This window comes from Budorcas taxicolor, chromosome 21, assembly GCF_023091745.1.
Source record: "Budorcas taxicolor isolate Tak-1 chromosome 21, Takin1.1, whole genome shotgun sequence".
NCBI classification, from domain to species: Eukaryota; Metazoa; Chordata; class Mammalia; order Artiodactyla; family Bovidae; genus Budorcas; species Budorcas taxicolor.
In genome coordinates this window covers 15,018,972-15,033,389 of record NC_068930.1, presented here as the reverse complement: position 1 = coordinate 15,033,389, position 14,418 = coordinate 15,018,972, and the positions used below count along the sequence as shown (strand labels likewise).

Sequence of the window (14,418 nt, the reverse complement as noted above, 5' to 3'; positions counted from 1 at the left end):
TTCAATCATGTCCGACTCTGTGCGACCCCAGAGACAGCAGCCCACCAGGCTCCCCCGTCCCTGGGATTCTCCAGGCAAGAACACTGGAGTGGGTTGCCATTTCCTTCTCCAATGCATGAAAGTGAAAAGTGAAAGTGAAGCCACTCAGTCGTGTCCGACCCTCAGCGACTCCATGGACTGCAGCCTTCCAGGCTCTTCTGTCCATAGGATTTTCCAGGCATATATATATGTATATTTTAGGACAGTGGCACCTACTCAGTGCCCAATAACTATTATAAATGGCTCTGCCCAAGTCCCCTGATATGCCCCCCAAAAAAGATAACAGAAATAAATCTTTCATCTCATTTATTCCTAGCACAAGGCAAGGCAAAGGGTCAAGACAGACGTGCTAAGTGAAGATGCCTGGAAGAGTACTCTGGACACTCATGAGCTCTCATCAAGGCAGTGCATTTTATGACTACTTTCTAGGGTTCTGGAAGGATTTCCACAGTACATTCAGTCCCACATCTCGTATTTTCTAGATCTCAAGTCAAAACAGACAATAGATAGGACAGAAGGAGCCAGGGTCCCCATGAAAATGATATGCGGCAATATCCCCCGCGTAATCGGTGGGTTGGCGGTGTAATGGTTTATAGCCAGAAGCTCCGTAGCCCATTTTCAGGGCATCATTACCCTTCTGGAGTCAACGAGTCTGGAAATTCTAAATATAAGTTATTAGAAAAACACAAGAGCACTGTAATAATAGCCTCCCATCTCTAAATATTTACTGGCAAGCATGTGTTCATTGAGAGAGAAATATTGACTTTGAAGTGACCTAACTCACCTTTCATTTTGAAGCTCTGCGTTCACAGAGCCACATGACAATAATGCAGTGTTTAATCACTGTTGAGAGTCAGAGTTTTCTCTTAAGTACTGTCGGTTCCAGGAAGGCAGAGTCACCAAGATCCAGAAGAGCTGGATGGCAGTTGGTCTGTGACCTTCACCTCCGAACTGTTTTCCAGTGTCCAGTCATTCTGGCAGACTTCTACATCCCAGTTTTGAGAAGCAACTTCTCCAATAGACCTTTTTTCTTGTGTGTAACTAAGAAATAAAAACATGGCAAAATGAATCGACTGCTTTCCTTTAGCATCGGAGAAAATGACATGTATGTGGTTTGTCTGCAGCACATTTAACTGGACGGTCCCATTCCTTTCATTCCTGGCCTGTTTGATACTGGCAGTTGCCACCATCACATTGTATTTCATTCCACTCCGGTACATCATTTTAATCTGGGGTAAGTTTGGCACGGTCCTTTTGCTAGCAATCAATTCCAGGTAAGAACCAATTACTCATTTTTAAGTGCAGCTATAAACTTTAAATGTGCTTTTGTTGGCAATTAAACATGAGATTAAGAAAAGCATTTGGGGATCAAAAACTTCCAGGACCTCCCTGAAAAGGCCAGTGGCATGAACGGTCAGCACAGATACTTATAGGCCTCTTGTATAATTGCAATCAAATAAAAATGTGATTGTGCATGCTGTTTCCCTTTGGGCTTTCAGAGTCATAAATACTCCTGAATGATATACTGTTGTGGCCCAGTAACTTTCAGGAAATACTGTTATTCAAATAGTGAGCAAACACCTTGCCCTGTATGTTGTATAAAAGTATATCTAGCCACTACTAGGCTGCTCCTGACATTTCATCTCCCCTGGAAGGAAGAAAAATAACTTAACCCAATACTTAAAACCAGAAGCAGAGAGATGAAAGGGAGGGGCGCACAGTGGCCACCTAACCAGTGCCTGACAGGAAAGGGAAAGCTATTATTTACCAGGGGAAATGGTAAGCCTATATAGAGTTCAGCTGCTTTTTAAAGAGTAGAAACAAAAATGGCACACTGGAAATAAATTTCAGGACTTGACTTACTACTCAAGCTAACTATTGGAAAAATTACAAGAAGCTTTGTGAATATTTGTGTCTGTTGCTGGGTGGGCACTGGGTTAACATAAGGAGAGTGTGCTGCTGTTAATTAACTAAGCAGTCACCCCTCTTCTGGAAGAATCTCTCACTTCTGGTTTTCCATGGCTTGGCTCCTGTGACGACTACTCAGTTCTTGACCATAGGCATCTATAGGGATCTGCAGGTGTCAAGAGATTCAGGGAAGCTACAAATATGTGTGTTGAGATGCATTCCTCTTTAAGCAAAAGCTGAAAGCCTGCAAATGCCAGGGTGAAAGGGAGCTATAAAATATTTCTAAGACCTTTAATTGTAGACCATTTCCAAAGAGAATCCACAAAGGTAGAATCCTGCTGATGAGGAAGGCCAAACCTGGACATGCAGAAATGGGAAAAATCATAGGAAAAATAGAATAACTCATAACATTTCAGAAACAGAGCATAATCCATTCATTCTGTTTTGTCCAGGAAGTGAAAATTCTATCACATAAAGTTTCTCTTCTTTGTAACACGCCCAAGAAAAGGACAAGATTTTCTAAGTTCCTCTTCAGGGGTCCATTTTAATACTCAGTAGTGCTCACTATTTGAGGAAGTTCTCATACCCATGCTTAGTTTTTATTCCTCTGTTGTGTTTTTCACTTTTAGCACATTGGCCCATATTTGACCCTTAGGAAAGACAACATGGAGCTTTTCAAGGGCCCATTGATTAAGAAGGAATATGTGTTTTATAAGAAGCATTTTCCTGAATACTCATATACTGAATGTTATCTGTATAGACTGAATAATCTCATTCTTTCTTGCTTTTTTTTTTTTGTACTAGTTTCTCAGTCCATTTACTCTCCACATTTAAAACACAGATCTTGAAACTCTTTATGATCTGTCCCTAATGAGAATTTGATCCAAAATTACAGTCATTTGGCCAGTGTTTTCCTCATTTTTAAGATGATGTAAGACAACAGCGTGGTCAGCTTGGTAAACACCATTGCCCATTATTTCTTCATCCTTCTGGAAGAGAATGCTTTCCTGCATCTCACCTTAGACAAAGAAGACTACACTGTATTTCTTCCTTAGAGTGTCCATTTCAGGATTCCAATCCCTCTTTCAGTTTACTCCTAATCCCTTTGACCTCTAGTTTTATCCTCCAAGTTCTTGACAGCTTTCAAAGTCAACTTTTTGCATTCACTTAATGAGACATTGTTCTATTTATTGTTCAGCTTATGAATGAAATTATGAAATAGCATCGAGTTTATGATGCTCTCCTGGACTGAAAGTAATCCTTTGAGGTTTATATTGTCTCATTCATTAGTTTTAGATTCTAGACGGAGGTTTATAGTTTATTGATGAGTTTACCATAGATAACGTAGTCAAAAGCCTTGACCATCACATTATCTCTTGCCTCTTCTCATTATCTAAAACCTGCTATACTATCATGGAATATATTCTGCCTTCCTATCAGGACTTATTACTTTGCAAGACAAGTTAGTTATTAGCTAGCACAGACCCAGGGCTTTCCTTTGCACATCTCTCACATGACCGTATTCTTGGCAGAGAATTTAGCATGTAGAAGGAAACTTTATATGTTTGAATTTCTATTGTTCCCTTTAATCTTATTAAGGCTCAGAAGACTATTTCTTTATTCTTTTCAGGATGGAAATGAAAAAAAATTATGTTCATTGCCAAACTGTTTATAGTAGTAAATTAATTTAAAATGATCAAAAATGTTCAATAATAGAGAAGTGATTTAAGCACATTATGGTAAATTTACCCAAGGTACACAGTAAAAGTTATGTTTGAGGGGAAAATGATTATATGATGATATTAAATTATATTACATTATGATATATTTTTATGATACATTTACATTTATGATTTTTGTTGCTTAGTCCATAAGTTGTGTGTCTGACTCTTTTGCAATCCCATGGACTGTAGCCTGCCTGGCTCCTCTGTCCATGGGATTTCCCAGGCAAGAATACTGGAGTGGGTAACCACTCCCTTCTCCGGGGGATCTTCCCGACCCAGGGATCAAACTGGCATCTCCTGGATTGGCAGACAGATTGTTTACCTCTGAACCACCAAGGAAGCCTATATTATGATATTACATTATATTTTTAATAAGGATATTTTATATCCATGTATATTGTGATCACAAATACGTTGAATGTACCTATATTATATAACATACATGTTTGCATTTATTTTGACATTCATTGTGAGCAGCCCAGTTAATACAAGGCAAGACCTTTTGCTCTTTGAATATGATTCATTTTATAAATGCACAGCTGAAGGACTAAAAAAAAAAGACTTTCTTATTCTAAGTTACTTACTCATTTTCATTGAGTCCTAAAATAAGTAGATAAAAATCTTCAAAATTTTTGTTCACTGTTTTTAATCTTTTGAAACAAAATTATTTAACTCTATGTTCCTCTAGAGTTACATACATATTCCACTATATTTCCATATTCTTTACATCCAAATAACATTTTTATATAAATATTTCTTAAGTAGCACAATTATTTAATATAAGCCTATGAAAACAGCCTAATTTCATGATGACCATGTGCAATATTCCTTGATTCACCAACTTCACTGTAAGGTTTTAAAGGACAAGATACTTTCTGTCCTCTTTACTATGTAATTCCTAGTGAAGCTACACAAAAGTAATAGATCATTGGTGAGTACTTTGCAAATAGTTTTTGAGTGGATAAGTCTGCAAGTTTAATACCTAGGATCTCATAGATGGCATTTTTTTGAGCCTGCCACCTCTCTTATTTGGGAGTATAATTTTTGAAAATAAAGTTAAAAGTCGTTTTAGAGGAATATCTAGAATTTTCTCTAGGAAACTGTAAATTTTCAGTACTGAATTTTGGTAATTTATTTGTTTTATGTATTTCTAGAAGGCAAGGCACCTTTGAGGATTAGATCCCACATAGGTTTTCTGTATGTTTTGGAAGGTTTCCCATATTCTTTCCATTCTGTTCTTCATCATAGATGCTCTAAATATAGCTTTTCAGTTCTGATCTGAGCCACTTCTGGTTTTCTCAAGTAGATTAAGAACACCCCAAGCAGATTTTAAGCATCTTAAAAGAAACTATGACTTATTTAACTTTGTATCTCCACTTGATAGCACAATATATCTTACATGTAAGACGCTTGACACAGGAGCAAGCAAGGACCCTATGCCCACCTCACCCACCCCCACCGATATATTGCAGTCAGGGTTACATGCCAGTCACTCATGCAGTGTTGTATCCAACTCAATTTGAAGAGGTTATTCCCTACTGACCATATGTGCTAAGCAGCCATGTAGTTCTTCATCTCTCATTCTCCATTTTTTGGGGGTTCTTTTTGTTTTTAAACTGGAGGGATCTTTCCAATCTATTGATCTATTCTGTCTATGATCATTAAATGATAATGCCTTTTCCAAATGTTAATCCCTTGGTATTTAAATTCCACTTTCTTTCTTTGTCTAAAAGAAAACAGAATAAAAATTCACAGCATATATGCCCTATTTGTATTGTTTAGGTTTAAAAATCTAAAGGTACCTGCTACTGCAGAAAGACACAACTTCCAAACTGGGTGTGTGATAACATTCTGCCAGTATAAACACTCTGACGTCACCACCTTCTTTGTTTTCTTGGCTTATTGACATATACAGTAATGATGGTAGCCCTCTTCCTTGTGGTGAAATTCTAGATTTTGGAACGCTTTGTGATTCTCCTTTCAACCCATGGTACTATGTAAGGCAGGCCTCTATTATTCAAAATTTAATATAAAAAATCTAAGACACAGATTAAGTAAGTTGTCTGAAACCACGCAGCTAATAATCCATGGTGAAACCAGACTGGGGCCCAGCTATGCCTGTCCCCAAGCCTTCTTACTTGCCCCGTTGCTCTTCAGAGATGACCAAGCGATCTCTGCTGCCATGTTGGCACTCGCTTTCACACAGTAGACAATACGGTAGAATTACTGACATTTGAGCCTGTGACACCTTAAAAAAGATAAGGTGTGGTTTTGTAGCATGCCATCTGAATTCCTTATAATTTTCAGCCTAACAAAGTTTTTCAAACAGAGACTGTCGGAGTGCTTTGTGGACTTCCTTCTGCCCTTATTGGTGCATTTGAGCTACTGGGCAGGTTTGTAATCTTCTCAGTGACTAAGAATGCAGTGTTTTGATCAGCAGTGATATTATCCCTGCCTGGCTGTTCATTGTAAAGACTCCAGATGCTCACAGTATATATAATTAACAATAGAAGATATATCTCTTCTCAATACGTCTTTGTCTCCCTTCATCATTTTGCCTTGTCTGTTTTCTTTTGCCAAGAAGCCCATGCTACAATTAAATGTCTTTAGAATAACACAGTGGAGAGTGTTTTAAAGGAACACTGGGGGAAATTTTAGCTAGAAACTTGGAGCTGGCTGTGGGGGCAGAGAAAAAAGGAAGGCACAGCGAGGCTTTGACTTGAGAAAAAGGGGGTTATTCACAGGAAGTCCTCCCCGGCCCAGGCAACAAGCCACCCTTGACTTAGGAACCTGTCTGGCTTCCATTTGCCACGTGGATGTAAATCTGACCCTCTTAAAGAAACCACCAGGACTTCAGCATTGTGTCAGGTATAAGGGCATGCAGAAAGTCCAGTTCTTAGATGAAAGCAAAGTAATATTTAATGAAAGAAGAGAAACATCAAACCTTTTCTGTGTTGTGGACTGTTGAATAGGTAAACCTTACCTTGACTTCGGCATAGGCACTCGTGGGAGAACACACCGTGAGAATTCAGCAATGTGGGGGTTGACGAGGACTTAGTTATGGTCCTTGATAGCAAGCACTCTGTAGCCAGACTTCAGGCGGCCACCTTGTCTTTCTGCTTCTAAAAGACAGCACAAAATGCAGTTGACACTTGGTGAAAAGATCACAGTTTGTGAGCTCTGGCTATATAGGCACACCCCTGCTCCCCGAAAGAGCTCTGAGCAGCAGAGTAGGAAACCAAGCTGGTGGAGAGGTGCCTCCCTCTGCGGAGGGAGCTCTGGGCAGAGCTCGTCCTGGACACGCCTGTGTGCCCCCACCAAGGACAGCTTAAACGTTTCAGTTCAGTCGCTCAGTTGTGCCCGACTCTTTGCGACCCCATGGACTGCAGCATGCCAGGCCTCCCTGTGTCCATCACCAACTCCTGGAGTTTACTCAAACTCATGTCCATTGAGTCAGTGATTTAAACATCTTACCCCCTTCTAATTACCGTTGTCCTGAATCAGCACGACTCCATGGCCTAGCCAAACCCACACACCAGCGCTGTGGTCCATAAATTAAGCTAGCAACCAGAGTAAGATAATTTTCCAATAATAACTTTTCACAGTTTTCTGCAGCATCAAAGTACGACCAACATGTCAAGTTCTGTTCTGCAGTGAGAGAAGGAAAACCTGTGAAAATGAGTTGGAAGGGGGGAGATAGATTTCTTGCGGGTTCTTTTTAACAACAACAAAAAAAAAACAACTCCCACCCTCCAGCTCCCACTGCTGCCTCTGGTCCTCAGCTCCCAAGCAGAGACTTGTTTGGGCTAATGAAGGCCTTTTCCCATCTGGGACATTCGTTTTCTTAGGCGAGGAGGCTGTTAATCAGCGTTGTCCAAAAAAACCAATGAGCTCCACAGTTTTAGTGTGTGTTTCTGCCGCCCTGCTGCTGGGCCTGTAATGGGATTTTCACAGCTGAAGAAGGCACAGCCCCTCTCCAACGATCCCCCCCCTTTCTCCCTCCAAGAAAAGACATTTCTGAATGATTCCACATGACAGCAACGGGTGCATGACTCGAGATCCAGTGATTATTTTCACACTAATTTTTACTTGTGAATGCTTCTCCTCCCCCAGTCGGGTGACTTTTAAAGATGGGTAGACAAATGGAGAGAGATCAACAGACAAAGAGATCTCCTGATATGTCTGTTTTCCAGGCATAAACAAATTCACTAAGAAGCTTCGAAACCCCTATGCCATTGACAATAATGAGCTTCTGGACTTCCTCTCCAGGGTACCATCTGATGTTCAAAAGGTACGTAATCAACAGCCACCACCAACCGGGGCCCCAACCCCAAACTGTGGCCTGCCCACCCTGCCCCCGAGCCAGAGGAGTAGGGGGCTGTGCTTGTGTGAGTCACTGAGATAATGAATCAGAAAATCCTTCAAGAGGCCTGGCTGCCAGAGAGCTGGCCAGCAAAACCTTTGTCCAAAGCATGAGATGATAGGGGAAAATTATCCTGAAAAAGAGCTACTTAAGAATGATCTGGAACTCACACTGCGAGGCTGCAGTGCGGGGAGGTTTGTCCTTTTTCTGACTGTTTACCTCCCCAAAGAGGGTCAGATGGGCTCAGCAAGTGGGGACACAGGAAACCCAGAGCCGGGGGAGGCTTGCCCATTTTCCTCCTCTTCCGGATGGCAGGCATTCTCCAGGAAGTAGGAGACAAGAGGATTATTCTTTTGATCCATGTTTGCCCCGATTATCTCCCAGGCCTCCCCCCTCTCCCCTTCTGTCTGAAGACCTAAGAGATGCTGAGGACAGAGCTCCCACTTACTCCAGTACACATAAAGGCAGAGACGGCGTGCGATAATTTGAGGTTAATCAGAAGCATTACTCACGGGTAATGGTCCCTTAGTCCAGCAGTGTCCCGTTTCTGTGGCTACGAAGAGATTAAGCAAGGCAACAGCACCAGGAAGTCTGTAGAGCAGCCTCTTCAGGCATCAGGCTGGTGTGAACCCAGAGGCGGGGAGGGCAGACACAGGTAAAGGTCTCTCTAGTGGAGAACAGAGGCCAGAGAATAGGTAGCTGGGGAAAACAGTGGCATGAAATACCATCAGGATGATCAGAGACGCGATCTGTTATGATGTGAGAGAATCCCTAATCAAACATCAGTTCTATCCCCAGGCCGCTGTACCGTAATTCATTTCCCAGCACCTCTGGGTGGAGTGCAGAAATGTAGGGTTGACAGGCCTTGGAGAGTTTCTTTCCCTTTCACTCTAAGTTCTAGAGATTAAAATAGACTCTGTGTTGCTTTTTTTTCCCCTTTAACCTTCATTTAATGATATAATTATGTATTAAAATATATTAATATGAATTTACTGGTTAACATTGCATTACAGGATTGTGAAATAGTAACTTGGCCCCTGTTTGTTGTGCCTTGAAGATTGACAGGCATATCATCCCCTGGGGGACCTTCACAAAACAGCTGTAAGGAAAGCATGCCTTTTTCACGTATCTGCTTTCCACCAAGTGTAGCTCAGCTTGTGTGATGGGGTAGGATGTCCTTGGGGAATTTGGCACAAATACTCAAAATAGTGAGCACATGTGGTCTGTGATACAATACTTTACACAAAGCCATTCCACAGTCAGCCTATCCGAGCCCACACACCAAAGCGTTGTGATTGCAACGCACCATCACTTGAGTCACAATGTGCGGTTTGTGCCTGCATCCTTGAAGAAAGGAAATTCCCAGCAAGCACCCCCTAAGGACTGTCTGTGCTCAGTTTGGGGACCAGCCCTCAGCAAGGTCATCCAGTTGGCGTTGGCATGAAGACTGAGGATGCAACAAAAGAGCATTCAAGGGAAATGCCCAGGAAGCTAGTGAGATCTGCGAGTATCTCCAAGAACACTTGCTAATAACACAATAGGCAGTTTGCCACTGGGGACTCCCCACATGCTCATGTTTGTCGCTGATGTTTTAGCCATTATATTGTAAATGAAATCCATTTTAAGAGAAATCTTTATTAGTCTAGGGGGTATCCATTTCAACATTCTTTCCCTCTCTGGCAAAAGAAATGGATATAATTGGCAGAAGTTTTTTCTCCCCAAGATTTTAGATACTTTTAAATGAATAATTCGTAGTAAGTTGCTGTATCATATACTAAGATAAACATTCCCAAGGGGCCGTTATCAAGCTCTTTCCTGGTTGAACACGGGCACACACACAACTGAAATCTAGCAGCGCCCCGAGAGCAGGTAGAAACCCATGCATCTCATAAGAAAAATCTGCTTTTAATATTTTGGTTTCAAGAAATGATGCATGACTCTTCAAATCCTTCCTGCAATTAATCCCTCCATGTTCCTGTGTTTAGAAAATGATTCATTACCTTTGAACCTTCCTTCCTTTGCCGGGCTGTGTCCTCAGGGAGCCATTAGCACGCTGTGGTGAGCTAGGGTTACCTAACCGCCAGCGTCACGTCTGTTTTCACAGGTGCAGTACGTGGAGTTGAAGCCGGGCAGTAGCCAGAGCCCTGTTCGGAAGAAGCGCAACGCGCTCTAGGACACACACGGACTCTGGACACCAGCAGCCGATGGCGTGTTGGACTGATGGGACTGGTGTTCTCTGTCGTTCGGTAGTAGCCGTGGTGTTTTTCTGAAACGCGTGCCATGTCAAGCCCTGTCTTTACCCTCCCTGTCTTCATGGCATAGATGCACGTGCCCACGGGCACATCCGTGTGCAGGGGTAATCGACTTTGCATCTGGAGTCAGCCCTGCGAAAGGAAGCACTCCAGAGACTATAAAAGACTAACATCCCTTCTTCCAACAGGAGACTAAAGCAAGCTTCCAGGGGTCTCAGCACCCTCCTTGAGAACAGCAGGACGCCACTTGGATGCGAGCATGACTTTGAACTTGTTTTCACATCTCTAACAGTTTCACATCAATATTCAGTTACGTTCGCTCGCACCCCAACCCTTCTTTCAGATGATTGCTTTTTCTTTTTTCCTCTGAGTTAACAAGTCCTCGATAGCCACCATCTACCCAAATAATGTATATTATAAATAGATTTTTGTAAAATTATTACCTGGATCATCTCAGTTCTTTGAGGATCTTTCAGCCATAACAACTGAAGACCTAGATGTAAAATTTCAGTAAGCTGCTTGGTGCTGGATGCCAGCCTGCCTCCTGGTCCATTGCTGGCAATCGTTGCTCTAGAGTGTTCTGAGAGATCATTCGCCCAAAACGTGAAGGAGTCAGTGAACATATTTGGGTGCTTCAAATAGCCACTTCTTCTGATGTTACTTTTTGCTTATTCCCCAAATGTAATCTCAGTAGTATAGCTTGAGAAAGAGGGGAGGGGTGAATGAGTGAATTCTGAGAGTATTTAGAAAGATAGAGGAGCAAGGGACCAATGAGTGTGGCTGCTTGTCTGAATGTCATAATCCCTTCACTTGCCTGCACTTTTAGGAAAGTAAAAATGCTGTAGCAGTCCACGTGGATCTTTTGTTCCTAAGCAAAATAAGCTACACATAATAAAAACATATAACTCAGAACCCCATTCCTAGAAAGGTACAATCCCCAAAGTCTTTTTGAGTATATACTTTACCATTTCGCTGTAACCTGCTCCAAGTAAATATCCCAGTTTTTGTGCATATATAAAATGAATGCAAATATCTTTCTGTTCAAATGATATTTAAGTTGTAAAGACTATATTTTGTTGACACATACTTTGTATGTGCAGTTTTATATGTATATATCTATAAATATATGTATTGTAAAGAAAAATTGAAGTAAAAAGATCTGATTCAATAGTGAGTTTTACTCTTTTTTTTTTTTCTCTCTCTCTCTCTCTGGGTTTTAACTTAATAATCTTCAAACAAAATGTTTATGAAAAATGCCAAAGATTCTAAACCTTATCATCCTGTGTCTGTTTTTCTTCATATTCTATCTTCCTGGGTTGCTTTCTCACTGAGCCAGATTTCTGCATGATTTGATTTACTTCAAGTTAATGAAGCTGGCTGAAAAAGAACCTTGCAGGAATTATAAAAGCTCCAGTAAATCTCTGAGTTGTACATACAATAGATATCCAAGAACCTCTTTTGTTAAACCAGTTACTCAATCTTCTGTGTAAACAATGCCTCATTGTCTCACTCCCAACTACCATCCAGTTTATCACAGTCTGTCATTTTGTAATGACCTAAGTCAGACATTTTTAAACAGACACGTGAGATCTGATCAGTCATTTGAATGAAAACTTTCAGCAGCAAAATAACCCCTTATTTATTCAAAAGTGGAACCAGTACTTTATTGTTGCTCTTTTCTATAGAATCTCAAAATGAAATAATTCGCCCGAAAAGAAGGCGTCATTAGTTAGACTTATTTCTTCTGTAGTCCGATTGGAATTTTCAGCATTGAGTTTAGGACACAAATAGCAGCTGAGATGCAAAAGCAAGGACAGAATCAACCTTTAATAACTGTATGGAAAACAGTTGTTAATTGATTAAGTAGTAATGGGATGCTAAAAATGAATGTTATCTGCAAGTGAAATGTTAAGATTCATACAAGTAGTCAAACATATGAAAGATTTGGGGATGCTTTGTAGATAAGGTTTATGGGTTATGGTTTTGTCATGTGATAATTAAACATAATTTCGTAGGAATATTGAAAGCCCGACCAAACTCTCCTGGTTCTCTTCTCAAGCCCATTGAGAAGCTCAAGCTCACAAGCCCATCCCCTGCCCTGCCTGGATGTCTTACGGGCATCTCTTCCTCAGCAGGTCGGGAATTTAGCATTATTCATGTGTTCAGGACCCCAAACTCCACAACTTCCTACTAGCTTTGTTATTTCCCTTACTGGCACAGGCATCTTATAGGTTGGGAGGCCCCTTGTTGCTGAGATCTAAGTTGTATTTGACTCTTTTGCAAGCCCATGGACCATAACCCTCCAGGCTCTGCTGCCCATGGGTTTTCCCAGGCAAGAAGAATACTGGAGTGTGTTGCCATGTCCTTCTCCAGGGCATCTTCCTTGGCATCTCTTTTTTTCAGTCCTCATGCCTTTTTCCTGTCTCCCAACCTATACAGTCTGGTAGATCTAGTGTTGGCAAGTTATCTTGTCCATTTCTAATCACAACCACCCAAGCCTCTGCCCAATCTGAGGCCTCTGTAACCTCTCACAAGTCAAGGTAACTGTGCCAATTACCTTATGCCAGGTCAGTCTTCATCAGTCTATTCTTTCCCCTCGAAATACTTTTTCCCCAGTTTCTATCCAGATTAATTCTACCTGCCTTCAAAACATTCAAAAGTCCCGTGCCCACATATGCTTTATTATTAGTTTCTTGGCTGTGTTGGAATCCACCGTTCTTGTCACACCCCCTCATCTTACGTGTTTCTGGCATCGGCTGTATTCTGCCATGACTGCTAATTACCAGGGACTTTAACTCCCGCCTTCCTCTACTGGGTAGCCCATCCTACCTGGCACCTAATAGACACTTAGAAAATACATGATTAACAGATCAGGTTATAGAGACCTATTCTTTCTCTGCCCTTTCATGTGTGATTCTCAGAGGGCTGAGCTGGATAATTTAGTGTGGTCTATCCCAGGAAATAATTTCTTGCATTAAGTACACAGATTATGACATTATTTATAAACTCTGGCTGTGTTAATTACAAGCTTTTAAATTAAGCAATGTCTTATATTTGCAGAAGTCCTTACCTCCGTGTCAATGGGAAATATGTTTATAATCAAAGCTCTCTTGGTTCTCTTCTTAAGCTCAATTTTTTACTCTCTTATCATTGAACAGACATACTGAATGCTGATGATACACTTGAATGAAACAGAGAAACTTCCCTTAGTAGAGCCAGACATTAAATGGATATTTTTAAGCAGTATCATGGCATTACATTCTCAGATTCAACTTTTAAGAAGAACATTCTGGCTGTAGTGGGTCCGTTAGTAATTATGAATGCCCAGAGAAGAGCCAGTTGCAGGGCTGTGTCTAAGCTGATGGTAGGCTGGACTTTCAAATAACAGTACCAGAAAAAGAAAAATACATAAGTGAAATAAGGAGAGAAGTTAGATTAAAGTGAGTAGGATTTCACAGTGACTATGGGTGAGGGAGAGAGTAGATAGATCAAGGATGGTGCTCGGTCCTCTTGTCTCTGGATCTAAGAAGATGGTCTTGCCTTTGACCAAGAAAGAATTATAAGAGCAGCCAGGGAAGGAACTGCAAGAGCCCAGTGTTAGATAGTGTTGAACGTGAGATGCTTGAGAAGCCTCCAAATGGCAATGTCTAAGAGGTGACTGGATACATGAACATGGAACTAAAAGAAGAAATGCATGGTACTTGTAAGGACCAGCAGTCATAGAAAATGAAGTTACATGCTTCAAGAGATTGAACCAAACACTCATAGTCATATATATATAATCTTTACATATAGATTAGTTAGCAAAGACTGTAAATAGAATAGAATTAAATAGGTAAGCAGTGAGCACACTGTCATTGAATATAAGGTGAGAGCATGTTTCCAGAAAGCAGGTGTGGTCCATAGTGCTGAATACCACTGAGATCCTGTAGGTTGAGGACAGAATATGAGCTTAAAATGATGTGGTAGTCGAGAGGACCTTGGCAATGAGTCATAGTGGGGTAGTAGGAAGAGATACCAGATAGGGGTTGACATGTGTGGATGTCTGGATATGGAGACTGAACGGAGGTAACTGGAAGTTTCACTGCAAGAAAGGGAGAGAGAATAGAGATTGGGAATGAAGGAATGTTTA

At 41.1% G+C, this 14,418-nt stretch overlaps 1 protein-coding gene across 1 annotated transcript in view; it reads left to right on the top strand.

The window, feature by feature from the left end:
- Positions 1-10,207, top strand: part of MCTP2 (multiple C2 and transmembrane domain containing 2) — a 202,325-nt gene extending 192,118 nt beyond the window's left edge. The window contains exons 21-23 of the mRNA XM_052659435.1: positions 1,164-1,273; positions 7,865-7,962; positions 10,139-10,207. Coding sequence (XP_052515395.1) covers positions 1,164-1,273; positions 7,865-7,962; positions 10,139-10,207 — 277 coding nt within the window. The remainder of the gene's footprint in view (positions 1-1,163; positions 1,274-7,864; positions 7,963-10,138) is intronic.
- The last annotated feature ends 4,211 nt before the right edge of the window (positions 10,208-14,418 follow it).